The sequence below is a fragment of the Grampus griseus genome (assembly GCF_964374135.1).
Source record: "Grampus griseus genome assembly, chromosome: 3".
In the NCBI taxonomy this organism is placed as follows: Eukaryota; Metazoa; Chordata; class Mammalia; order Artiodactyla; family Delphinidae; genus Grampus; species Grampus griseus.
The window spans coordinates 133544816-133558810 of record NC_139019.1 but is presented as its reverse complement, the minus strand read 5'-3'; the positions used below and the strand labels follow the sequence as shown (position 1 = coordinate 133558810).

Here is a 13995-nt window from a genome sequence, read left to right as displayed (position 1 = left end):
TGCCCCTCTAGACTTTGGAGTTTCTTGACAGTGGGGAATGTGTAAATATGTCTAATTAATCCTGTATTCCCCACACCTCCCCCGTTTCTAGCACACGTCAGGTATTCTGTTATTAGTAATTACAACTGCCTATTGAGGATTTATTGTGTGCAAAGCATCATACAAATAGCATCACATCACATCTTCACGTTACATATTAGGAGACTTAAAGAATGTGACTTTTCCAAAAGGCACATAGCTGGTCAGTGACATAGCCTGGATGATAATCTAGCTCTGTCTTACCCCAAAAGGGTTGGAACCGAGGCAAGAAGTGGGCTGTTAGAGAAATGAGGGCATGTCAGATAAGGGCTAGAGTAGGACATAACTTGGGACAAAGAAAAGAATTAGAATAGACTGCACATAGAGGGGTATACTGGGAGTAAGAAAAGCATTAGAAGAGTACTGCAGGTCCAAATTGTTAGAGACCTATCCTGGAGGCCTCTTGGTTATCCTAACTAGGCTTTTCTAGCAGAGAGGTTAAGAGCAGGGCTTGGGAGGCAGACTGCCTGGGCTCAAATCTCTAGCCTTTCACTCATTAGCTCTGTGGATCGAGGCAAGATGTTTAACTCCTTCAGGCTTCAGTTTCCTTCTCTGTATAACAGGCATAACAATAATACTTCCCTTTGGGGTTTTGGTAAAGATCAGATACGTTAGTCCATGTAAGTGCTTGGCACATACTAAGTCCTCAGGAAGTGTTAGCTGATGCTCTTAGTATATTAATAATACAAGAAAAGACACAATGAATGAATGCAATGGATTCTCATAGCATCTTCGCATTTAGTTGATTCTACGTTTCTGAGTAGATCCATGTTTCCTAAACTTACGCACCAAGGTGTCCCTTCAAACATACAGGGGTGATGTGGGGTATTTTAAATTTGAGGGAAACAATGATACTTTAAGTCTGTCAGGTACCAGACAAACTGCTAGTTTGAGGTAGTTCATAGCTCAACATTAGATTGCACTGCGTTCCTTTTGATGGTGTCATAGCTTTGCCAGGCTCAGTTTTTAGCAGTTGCTGTGATTCAAGGTAGTGTCCTGTGAAAATCAAGGTGGAATAGAAAAAAGGGCGTCGATGTCCAATCTTACTCCAGGCTTTGAGAAGTTGTACTGTGCTCAGTAGGAGCACACATCCCATGAGTAAGTTCTTGTGATTATTTTAAGATGAATTGAAAGTATTATTGTATTATTTTTGTTTTCCATTTCTTTGTAATTTTTTCAAATGGCTGCTAAGTTGTTAGGATATAAATTTTAAGGATATAAATATTAAGATGTTAGGATATAAACAATATTAAGCTGTTTGGACCTAAGTAGTTAATTAAACAGAATTGTTGGGCATTTCTTTTGGCTTGTGGGCTCTGTGAAAAGATTACTGAGGCACCCAAGGTACTGTGAACAGAGAAAGTTCAAGAAGCTCTGGAGCAGACAATGAATAGAGATATATTCAGAATGTGTGTCAAGGCTATAAAGGGAAGGGTTCCAGTGTCAAACATTCAGGCAGAGGAGACTTTCTGGCTGAGTCGAAGGCTAATGACATGCAGTAAAAATAATCACTTAGGTTGGGTCAATACTGCAGAAGGCTGGCTTCATTTACTTTATATCAAATGCTATTTAGGTTGGAGTTCAGGTCGGCCAAAACTTCTAGACTCATCTGCAAGACCACTGTTAACGCTCCACATAGCATGCTTGTTATACGTTCTCTTTGAGTTCATTAAAATATAACCAAATAAGCACTTAATCCTCTAATATCTGCCAGTTACAAGTACTTTCCTGTCTTGTTAGGAGAATTAATGGATTATTCGGAATCACTTTCATGTCACTTTTCTTCGGATTTTTTTCTCTCCTCCCAGTCTATCTGCAGAGCTCTGCTGTAACTTCATCATCCAGCTCTTCTGAAACCTGCCCCCTGGTTTAGAGGAGACAGCTCTGTGACGGTGGCAGTAGTTTTTTGAGTTGTCACATAAGACCATGATATTAACAATAATAAGTGGGACCTCGGCCCAGAGCTCTGTGCTCGGTTAGCAAAAGGCGCAGAGAAGGGTTTCCGAGCTTTGGAGCCTGACTCGGTGCTCTTCCCTGCTGAGAGCCATAAGATGCTGGTAGCTTGTTCTAGGAGAGTAATAAGTATTGTTGTTTAACAGTTGTGTTGTTGAAATTCAGCTCCACTATGTCTGACAGTATTTATCTAAAATACTTTCCCTGGTGCGTGTTCAAGTTCCAGTAAACCGTGTCTTATTGTGCGACCTTTTCATTTTCCAGTGAAAAGGGATCAGCTCGTCAGATAAAAGCTGCAAGTCAAAGTACAGGAAAAATGCGTGCTCAGAAAATCCAAGCATGATTGAAAACAAGATGTGTTAAATCAATGCAGTTTATCGCCTGCCTATTCCCGGCAATTGCTGTTCTAAGCTCATTCTGAACACACGCTGGATGATAAAAGTACAGTGTCAAGCACTCGCTGGGGTGGGAACACAAGAAAACATGTTTATCAGACAGGCTGGGTGATTTTACCCCCTTGATAACAGTTACTGTCAAAACTCTTTCGGAAGAAATCTAAAGAACAATTATAGAAGGAATATTACTCTTGTTATATCAGAAGATCTGCCAGTAGGGAAGAAAATGATGGATTTATCTTTGAACGTTAAAGGAGAAAGAGTGTGTTGGCCTCCAATACTTAAAACACCATCATCCATTACACAGCGACAACCATCCTCGTCTCATTCAATTGAGCAAATCTGGCTTTGAAACCTAATCATAAACGATGAATTAAAAAACAAACAAACAAAAAAACTCCAAAATGAAAAAGATTGAAAGGCAAAAAAAAAAAAAAAATTCCTGGAGATATTCAAGCTTCTGTTTGCTTGAGGGATTTAATTTTAGTTTTATACTTGCATCAGATTTGGAAATCTAAATTAAGGATCCTGGAAGGCCAAGCTGTACAGAGCACATCATATGCAGTAACAGGGGCAACTTTTCTCATCAACTTTATCACAATTAGAGAGCAATACAGTTTTCCCTAATTATTGTACATTCACCTACTTCCCATTTTAGATAGAGTATAACCCTCCAGGGCAAAAAGTGGGTCTGTTTAAGAAATGCTCCACTTCTGCCAGTGAGTTCTCACCAAGGATCTTCTAGAAAATACCAACTGGTTGTGGTATGAAATAAGTTGGTTTAATGTATCTCAACAGCATTATGTGTCTCTGTTTCTCAAAAGACAAATCAACTTTAGAGAGCCAGGCTCAGTCCTGTAAGGAGAAGTTGATGAAACAGAAAGCACCGTTTCTTGATTATTTGTGGGGCAAGTTTAAAATGCCAGGGTGGCCTCTCCCACAGGTTTGTGCCTGTTGACATGGTGAGCTTTAAGAAATCAGGCCAAGTGATTGTTTACCCGTGTGAAGTCAGGAGTCTGGCACCAGGATTCCTCGTCGTGCTGGATTTCTGTTTCACAGATACTTAGTAAAAAAAAAAACAAGTGCCATTTAATTGATTTGGTAGCTGGACTTGTCAATATGCTGCAAATTGCGATTTATCAATATGAAAATAAAAGAGTCATCTTGGCATAGTGAGTGAAGCACTGAGGGTTTTGTTCTGATTCATGCAGCCAGCTCTTTCTGTGCCTCAGTTTCTCACCTTCAAATTGGGAGTAATAAATTTTGACATTTATGTCAAGGGCATATTGAAAGACTCAGTGGGATAATGTCTATAAAACACTTTGATATTACTGGGAGAAGTGTCTTGTATGACCTCGGGGTATGTTTGAAATGACACTTCTCCAAGTAAAATCATTGTGATCGTTAACATCTATTAAAAACGTTCATAGGTCCTTATAACTTAGAGAATAATTGAGTTCAGGATGCACAGTCTTAATTTGTTTTCTTCTGCAGATGCCTTTAAAAGTAACCTGTCAACATGTAAATTGGTATAAATTTTAGGAAGGATAGTTAGAAAATATATGTATCAAAAGTCTTGAAATGTACATATTCTTTTATCTAAGAATTTCTCCTGAAAATTTTGAGGAAAAAATACATCCCCATTAACAGGAGATTTGTCGCAAAAGTTATGGCCATCCATATAATTACAATATGCTGCAACCATTAAAAAGAATGAGGGGGATATAAATATGTATATAATCTATATTTATATAAAACAGTATTGTAAGAATGCCCGAAAGCCTACATATTAATAGAAATAGTGATTATACGTGAGTATATGTATTATGAAGCTTTTTTCCTTCTTTGTGTTTCTTTTGTATTTTTTACACATTAAGAGTATATTCCTTTTAGACTTCGAAAAACAGTAAAGCTACTTCCATTTTGAAAAACAAAAGCGAGTCACTCAATTCTTGCTTCCTGCTCTTGATTGCTTTTGCTTCTGGAAGAGTTATTCATTTCCTAACATACGCAAGTCCTTTGCGTTCCAAGTGACAATCCTCAGGGTCTTCCATCTCTTTCTCCCGGAGCCCCTGTCTTTTTTCATCCTGGGCTCTGATCCACTTTGCAGATCTCTTTCTCTCTTCAGTCTTTACCTTGCAGGCTCTGGCTCCAGTCTCTGTAAAGAGAACGTAGCCGCACAGGCCAACAATACCTCTGATGGTACCTTCGGTAGAGAGAAGTATTACTTCCTGTGCTTGATTTTTGAATCTTAGTGTTGTTGCTCCACATCAAGAGGTTTGAAAACTACAAATAAGAGATCAGAGCATGTTGAAAGCCAGTTTGGAAATGTTCCTTTGGCTCCTACATTGGTAAATTCTGCCCATGTTGGCTTCATCCTGACACCCTTCTGGTTCAGTTATAGCTTTCTGCAGTTCAGTGAGCCTCTTCCCGAAGCTCTCCTGAACCTCCTTCCTGAGGCAGGGTGCCAGGCTGTGAAAGCATTTCACACCGGAAGTAGGGGCTCTGCTTGCAAGGGACTTGGTGTTAGGTTTCTTAGGGAATGTATCCCTTCCAGGAAGAGATGACCCGGAATACCATGTGTGCACTGAACATCTAGGCGAGGAATGAAACATCCAAACGGCTGGAAAAGCAACCCATTTCTTCCTTGACCGTATTTCTGGCTCTTGTTTAGGTTTCTGGTTGATTTTGCGGTTTGTATCTTTTAAAGTCAGTCTTAAAGATAGGTTCGTGAAGATAACTTGCTGTTTTATTGTTTACCTCTGGTTGTTAATTTAGTGACTGAGGGAAAAATAGGGCCATTATGGAACAAAAGACCACCTAACACATATATCATAACTCTTATGCCCAGCATAGATCTGCCTTGAAGGGAAATGCTCTGCTGTATTCCTTTAGTTCAAATATAGAATAGTCACCAGGGCAGCTTGGAGACCCAGGTGCTGGTTTTATCATTGCCTTTGCTATGAGGCTTTATTTATTACTTGGCATAGAGTCTAGATATTTGTTTGGACATTAAATGGCAATAGAATATAAATATTACCTTTCTAATACCTGCATTTCTTTTTATTTCCAGTCAAAATGACATCATGTCACATAACCATTAAAAAAAGGAAATTAAAACCCCAGAAATATGTTAAAGCGCTACAGTGAGTCACTGAGCTATAAAAGCAGTGGAACTCTGCGCGCTCACGTTGGAATGGCACCCAAACCGCTTTTCCCCTGATGTTTGGGAACACAACTGTCCTGCCTTTCATTTCCATTGTTTCCAGGGATAAGTATTGCAGAAGTTAAGGAGGACTGAGGAGTGTTTTCTCTAAAAGGCAACTCTGAAAAGAGAAAAATCAGTTCTAATAACTGAGAATGCATTTGTCTTGACTACATGGTTTTAATTTGCAAATAAATCCCCTTAAAGAGAATTTTCTTTCTTTGATGTGTTTGTGGATAAAAAAAAAAAGACAACTAAAGGCATGAAAAGGCCACAATTCACATATACATTTGGTAAGGATTTACCCATTACCAGATGTTTTGAATGAATTTTATAATCTTGTCATTATTAGTAGGACATAAAATCTAGTTGTATTATTCTGAATTTTCTTTGCATATAGCATTTCATGCTGCATGAACATTTGGACACTGTAAATAGCTTTGTATAACCAGAGTTCTTCTGTCTTGACCAGAACCTTGGTTGAAGCCCAAAGGGGAAGGGCTCTGCATAGACTGGTTCTGTATGGAAAGTTACTGGTTTCCTTTAGGGGAGTCTGAGATTGTGAGACTGGGTAGGTACCCAAAACCATTTATAAGCTGACCTCACACAAGGCCACATGAAGTGGTTTAATGTTTTTTAAAAATATTTAACTAACTTTTCCCTTTTGAAAAGTAATGACTTTGATACAGCTGAGCCTGCCCCATGCATGGGTCCCCTACTTCCTCCCTATACCCATTCCCCAGTATCCTGTCATAGCTGTGAGAGGACCCTTCTGAAATCTCAGCTGATACATCTGCCCTACAAGCTTGCTCCTGTGTAGAAGCATTTAATCTTGCCTTTTAGGAAAGTTTCACACTTCCTGTAGGATATGTACACAGCTCCATGAGGTCCTACTGAGCTTACTCAGCTAATATGTGTCTACCTCTAAGTTTGAACAGGACAGTGGAAGACATCTTGAATGCAAATCTTTGTGGCTCCGCAGTAGCCTGATCACTCTATAAATCCACGTGGTCCTGTGAAGTGTAGTGTGAGCCTAGTGTCAGAAAAGAGGAGCAGGGCTTCCCTGGTGGCACAGTGGTTGAGAATCTGCCTGCCAATGCAGGGGACACGGGTTCAAGCCCTGGTGTGGGAAGACCCCACATGCCGCAGAGCAACTGGGCCCATGAGCCACAATTACTGAGCCTGTGCGTCTGGAGCCTGTCCTCCGCAACAAGAGAGGCCGCGATAGAGAGAGGCCCGCGCACCGCGATGAAGAGTGGCCCCCACTTGCCACAACTAGAGAAAGCCCTCGTACAGAAACGAAGACCCAACACAGCCATAAATGAATTAATTTAAAAAAAAAAAAAAAAAGAAAAGAGGAGCAGCGGTGGTGACCCACCATCTGACCATCAGGGAGGCAAGAGAACGGATTGCTGAGCAGGAGGGAGGCCTGGCCATGGGAGCTGGAACCAGGTTCCAACTCTACAATCATAGTAGTTCATTTCTGAGGTGAGATTATGTACACCTCTCAGAAAGTTTATTTTTAAGGGCTTATGTGACGTAAAACAGTGAATTCCTACCAGTGCCATCTGAACACTTGGTAGGCAGTAGAAATGATTATTGAGTCAATGGACAGTTTATTATCTCGTGGAATGTTTTTAATGCCCTCACTGGTCCCATTTTATTATGCTGATTTAAAAATTGAGGCTTTTCTTCTTTGGGATTATGGATTTTGCTAAACCTCTGAGCCTCCCTTATTCCGTTACCACCCCTAACTGGTTGAGGAGAACACCCTCTCAAACCCTGTTGAAAGTGTGGGTTAGGTGCTTGGAAGTGGGGTGACACGAGAAGCTCTCATCATTGCATTCCTTTTGCAGTTAACAGTTTCATCTGTTTTTTCTTTTTACAACCTAAGATACTCATGCTTTATTTGCGGTTAATTATGCGCAGTTAAATTTTTTTCTTTCTCTCCTGGATTCTCGGAATTGTCTCAAGTTTTAGGGGGGAAAACTTGACTAGTCCCACTTCTTCTTCTGGTGCCCCCTGAGCCCTGTGCTTGAATACAATGAGGTCACTTTGTTGAAGGATTAACTTTATATTACATTCTTGCAGAGTAGATGTATGTCCCTAAGGTACGACTACCCCCACTGATGAAAACAAATATGCCATTCTTTATGATTCCTCCCGTTACTCTCTCTGTTGATTTTCAGAGAGTTTATGAATAGTCACATATTTATACAACTGGCCAAAAGTATACTACTTATTTTTCTTATGGTCTGTAATAACCTAGGCAATGTTATTAAAGCGTATACAGACCCTTTTTCAGGCAAAGTTTCTTATGTCATTACTTTATACAAGCAGGTCAGATTCCATCCTGGGAACACTCTCTTGCTCTTAACCTTTTTCTCTGATTATAAAAGTAATATATGTTCATTGTGGAAAATATAGACAATGCACAGCCTAAAGAGAAGGAAGAAAAGCACTTCAAGACTCACTTCTTAGAAATAACTACTGTTAGGCAGTTTATACGCAGAAACCTTTTCTTTATTCTCTGTATATGTTCATTTTTTTAAAAAGTAACCATATTGCACATATGCTCTTGTAATCTGCTTCTTGACATAGCAATATATTTTATGCCAGTAAATTTATTTTTCCAAAAGCATTGCTTTTGAGGACTGCATCATATTCCTATGGGTGTGCCGTAATTTAACCATCCCCCTCCCTAGACAGTTAATCTGTTTTCAGGGTTCTTTTTAAAGTAACAATCTCTATCAGATGGCCCCTCTCACTCAATAATTGGTTTAGTTTTTTTCTTTAGTTACTGCAATCAGAGAAATCATCAGGCACCTTTGAATTTAAGACAACGAACGTTGCTTGCATATCTTAGCGTTACCTTTGTTTACAGCACTCAACAATGCCATTGTAATGCTCAATATGTAGATTGAGGGCAGGTTAATATATTAAAAAATACAAGTGTAGAGCAAATCATAAAGGCATGGGAAATAAATTAAAAGCCTTTGTCCCTCTACTGAAATATTTCCTCTCACATAGCATACTTCCATAGACTAGATGCTTATTTTTCTTTGAATAATGAGTTTAATATATCTAATTCAATTACTCTTTCTGGCAGCAGAATGACTTCTCCTGAGCTCTTTAGCTATTAGTTCCATATGATATTTGAATCAGTTCTTTTAATTGTGGATACTGAATGTCAGTCATTCTGTTGTGAGTTGTTCCTATGGTCAGAGAAACATATCCTCCCCACCCCATACATCAGTCATTCAATTAACAACCATGGGTTTCTTGACACAGTAGGAATTAATTCATTATGCAAACAACTGAAGGGGTGGGTCAACAAGTCAAGTTTTATTGGTGGCTTACACTGAAAAATAAAACCAAGAATTAGAATTTTCAGGATGCTGAATCATATCTTCAAGTGTTAAAATGATACATTTAATTGCCTAAAGCTCTTTTTATGGTTAAACATCTTTGTTGGCAATTAGCATTATGGGTGGGAGATAGATGTGATATACAGCTTAACCTGGGTGCTCATTCCTGTCATTCTCGGGCATTTCCTTATTAAATACTGGGATTTTATGAGTCACAGCTTCCCTGTGTAAAGAATTGTATGGCTTTTTCTCTACAAGTCTAATTTGAAAAAAAAAGAATTTTTCTCAAGGGTTTAGAAAGTAATTCATGAAATGGGAGGAACAATAAATATTGTGCCTTAACTCATGTACCACTATAGAGAGATTTGGTACACCTGGGTGTAATTTTAGTTAATTTCCACAAGAGGCAGGTTGAAAGTTTACCGTTTGGAAGGGGGCGGGGAGAAGGTGGGGGAAATGGCTAAACCTCATATTTGCAAAAATGATTACATTGTCTTAAATGGCTACTCTATTAACAGCTTCAACAAGCATTGCATTTGGGAAAAAAGATCTTAAAAAAAGTTACCTGAAGTTCACTCCAACTTAAAATATACAAGTGAGGAAGAAGTACTTACTCTGATTTATATGTCTTTTGGAGGTGTAATTATTGGCTTTTTACTCACCTATGTAAAACAGTGTACTTTTGTAAATGGATTTGTGGCCACTTTATGCAGCCTTTTTTTTTTTTTTTTTTACATAAAAAGTAAGCACTGTCAATCAAGGAATTTTAAGGTTTATTTCCTCTTTAGAAATGATTGATAGCCTTTTAGATTTACAAGTTGACAAGTTAAAGGGTTCTATTGGTATAATTATGTACTAAATTCACAGTCTTTCAATTTAAATGTCCTTTTAAAACCACAAGATTATCATACCTGTATTTTGAAAAGTGGGCCAGTCAGTTTGGGTTGGTATACAAATTGCTTCCATTAGCCTTGGGACCTATTTGAATTTAATACAGTTTTTTAAAGTTAGTAGTAGTATGGATCTTACTTTTAAAATTTAGGTTAATGGAAATGCATTTTAAGTAAAGCATGTGGCAACTTGTTTTCTAAATGTATATAGCTAAATGTCAGAACTACAAAGACTGTCTTTTTATTCAGTATGGGAGAAAATATGTGGTTGAGTACTTTGGTTACATGAAAAAAGAAAAGAAGAAAAAAACCCACTCATTACTGAGAGGAGATGGGGGATGTGGGTGGAGGATGGAGCCGCCATCTTTTCCTGGTCAGGCGAGGAAAGCTGGAGGTACTTCATATCCTGGGGAGGAATTTCAAAAGTGATACACCAGAGTCCACTTTGTATCGAGTTGAATTTAAGGATGCTTTGAAGAAGGTGTAGTCAATATGGGTACAAGAAGGCCCACTGTCTCCAAATATTACTACAGGTTTGCTCTTCTTTTAGTCTTTTAAAAAAATTCTTCTTGGAGAGCCAGCTGCTCTGAGCTAGTGCTCCATAGAGGTTAGCCTTTTCCTGAAATAATATTGACATTGGTGAATCAGTCTTTCATCTTAGATATGAGGGTGTCATATCAAGGGCACTTTCAATACCTGTCTCTTTTCGGACTCTTCCAAGGGTAGAAGAGGCTTTCTGGCCTGAGGAGATCTGGTCTCCTCTGCCCCACCACACTTAATTGCTCCCGATGGCATTGCGATACTGTATCAGCTGAGGTCCACTTGATATTCTGTAGCTAAGCAAGTACTTTTAATTCTGCTCTTTATACCTGTAGATACCCTCCAGTGTTGTAACTCAAGCTTCTGACTAAAGGGAATCCTAAAACCTCACACCAAGTTCCATTTTACCTTCCATTTTCAACACTGTAAGGAATATAGAATTTGGCCAGAAGAGCAGAGTTTAGGACCTGCGACTCATGTTCTTTTGAGTGAGTCAGTCCCCACCAAAAGGGATCATTTGTCCAATCACTTTATGATCTAATTCAAAAGTCTCAATGAAACTTTCGACTTCCCAGTTATTTCTGCACCATAAGTATTGCAAATCATGTGCTGTTTTATTTCCTGAAATTGTTCTAATTGTACGACTTCTTCATTGCAGCACTCAATGAACCCACCATCGATTATGGTTTCCAGAGGTTACAGAAGGTTATTCCCCGGCACCCTGGCGACCCTGAGCGCTTGCCAAAGGTAGGATACCTCCTCTTTGGGTTAGGGTCTCTGGAAACACGGGCTCAGGTGATTGGCAGAAAACTTTGCCGTTGATAAAAGTTAGTTCATAGATAAGCAACTCAATATTTTTGTGCTTTGTGTGTTTAGTATTATAAGGTAAGCAATAATCAAAGTAGCAAGCATTTATGTGCCAGGTAATGTTTTACTTATATCATGTCATTTCTTCCTCTAAAAAACCCTCTGAGGTTGGTGCAATTACCACCTCTATTTTAGAGAAGGAAATAACCAAACAAAGAGAGGTTAAATCATTTGCCCAAGGTCACACAGCATGTAAATTGCTAAACGGAGATTCAAACCTCTAAAGCCTGGCTCCTAAGTCCAGGTTATTAATCATTATATCGTATCAGTTCTCAAGAGGAAAAAGAACATTGCTTTTCTACCCCCATGAGGATCTTTACTTATTTCTGGTGAGGGGAGAACAGCTAGAGCTCAAAGGAAAGCATATTGGCACACCTTGCACCGGGGCTACTAAGACATGAGTCTGTTCCCTCCAGAGGCATCCCACCTAAGACACAAGTGGGAGAAATTAGACACAAATTCAAGGTAGAGCAATATATGTCATACAGCAATGGTATTAATTGCCAATGCAGAAAAAAAGGAAATGCACAGTTATTGGTTTCTATTCTGTACCTGTTGTCAATGTTGGGGATATTCCCATCTCTGTACCCAAGGAACTCGGACGCCCTGTGGGAGAGAAAGCCAAATACAACGCCATACAAAACGGAAAACAATAGGTACATTTAACAAAAGTGCAACCAGAGTTCTGGGAGGACTCAGAGGAGAGAACAGTTAAATGCTATAGAAGTTCAACGAACGGAATTGGTCGAGCTACCATTCACTGTTTACTGACAGCAAAATGAAATTTCATTTACAAGTAAAAATTAGTATAAATTAAATGAGTAGAGGAAAGGTCCTCTCCATGCCACAGCAAGTCTAGAGATATGTCATGTCCAGGTCTGTTTCTGCTCGTAATACACTTATAAAAATGAAGTTGGCCTCCTTCCTAGCTCAGCGAACCTCTTTGGGCGATCATTTCATCATCACATCTAACCTGTGGGCCCTGCTGCACTGAAGCGGCAGGACCACTGTCAGAACAGGCCTGTCCAGGAGAAAGCTGCCCCTCCCCGCCGAAACTGATGCACAGATGTGAGGCGCTGGGGGGTGGGTATGGGGCACTGCCTGCCCAGAGAGAGGAAGAACCGTGACAAGCAAATGCTGCCCTCTCCTAGACCCCAGGGAAGACCCACAGAGCCTTCAGTCTCAACCCTGGGTTCCCGTAACAGCCTCACTTCCACTGAGCGCTGTTCACCTTAAAAAGCATCTTGAGAGCATTTCACCTGAGGAAGAAATCATATGATGTGTCGGTCCGTACATACCCTTGTCTTTGAAAGGGGCCTCCATCTTACACCTCCTTCCCTTTCACCCTGACTTATTCTTGGTGAGCAATCACAGAATCTAACAGTAATAGTGAACGGCCCTCTGCTTCCACAGATGGGTGTGCCATGAAGAGAATCACCTTTAGGTTCCTGTCTGGCAAGAACCCAACTCCCATGCATTTCCTATGGGAAAATAATTGGTAATTTTATAGCACGAAGATGTAAATAATGTGTGTCCACCCAATGGTGGGAAGAAGCCATGAGGGCATTGCCAGATTCTTCCCATTGTTTCCATTTGGGGACCATTTTCACTTTCATTTGGCATTTGATGTCCCTAGAGTCTGCTGAAGGGACTGGAGAGCTCTGTGGTCTGGGTCAAAATTCTTTCTCCCCACCCCCCAAATTCTTAACGTCTCTGTGCCTCAGTTTCCTTGTCTGTCAAATGGAGATGGTCATACTTCTTACTTTTTTGGGTTGCTTTAATCACTTATTTAGCAGTCCACAAAAGGTAGCTATAATTATTTGCCAGTTGAGTGAGAGTGGGACCCTGGCTTCTGAGAGCTCTCCTACCCAATCTCTGCAGAGCAGGAAGTCCTAATTCAGGTCAGCAGTGGAGTGTATGGTTTATTTTCTGTGTCTCGGTTTTTTCATCTAGAAAATGGGGGTGAAATAATCGTGCCAACTTCACTGGGATCACATAGGACAAAAAGAAGTAATCCTGTGGGAGCCTCAGCATAGTTTCTGGCCCACAATTGCCACTCTATAAATATTGATTGAAAAACAGGAGACAGATTTGGTTTAATGGCTGAGGTCTACAGCAGCCAAGCAATACTTTTCTTATTCATAAAGAAAGGAGAGAAACAGGACTATATGGTTGAGTTTTGTGTATTTACTTTTCATAACATTTTCACGGCTGCACATCACGTTCAGAAATGTTGAACAAATAGCACAGGCACGTGTCATTTTGTCCCCGGTGGCCTGATGGTGAAATTCCCAGCCCCGTTTTCCTGGGTTTGGGAAGAGTAATCAAGGACACAATGGGTTTGTGTGTTAAGGAAACACTCCACAGTGTGCATCCAGCCACTGGACCGTGCGAGGACTTTGGCCAGAGCCCACCCCAGGAAGCTCTCTGTGTGACTCAGATCAGAGTGGTGTCCTCTTGGCTCCGAATGTGAAGGTGGAGTGAGAGTTCAAGAGCAAGGTCAGGAAGTGGCGGATGGAGCCAGCACGAGGTATTCCTGTGGACCTGGGAGATTTATAGTCCCGCTGTCCATTGTTAGGGGGATGAAAACGGGCTCCGCCTTTCTTAGAATCATGGTCAGTGTTTGTAAAACAGGAGTGTTTCAGTGAGCCATGGACCACACACCTTAAAAAACAAACTCCACTTTATTAAACCCATGT

The 13995-nt window shown here is 40.1% G+C and overlaps 1 protein-coding gene across 3 annotated transcripts in view; it reads left to right on the top strand.

The window, feature by feature from the left end:
* EBF1 (EBF transcription factor 1) overlaps positions 1 to 13995 on the top strand; it is a 394778-nt gene that overhangs the window by 350476 nt on the left and 30307 nt on the right. For all 3 annotated transcript variants that reach the window (XM_082651441.1, XM_082651440.1, XM_082651439.1), the window contains exon 11: positions 11088 to 11176. In XM_082651441.1, coding sequence (XP_082507567.1) covers positions 11088 to 11176 — 89 coding nt within the window. The remainder of the gene's footprint in view (positions 1 to 11087; positions 11177 to 13995) is intronic.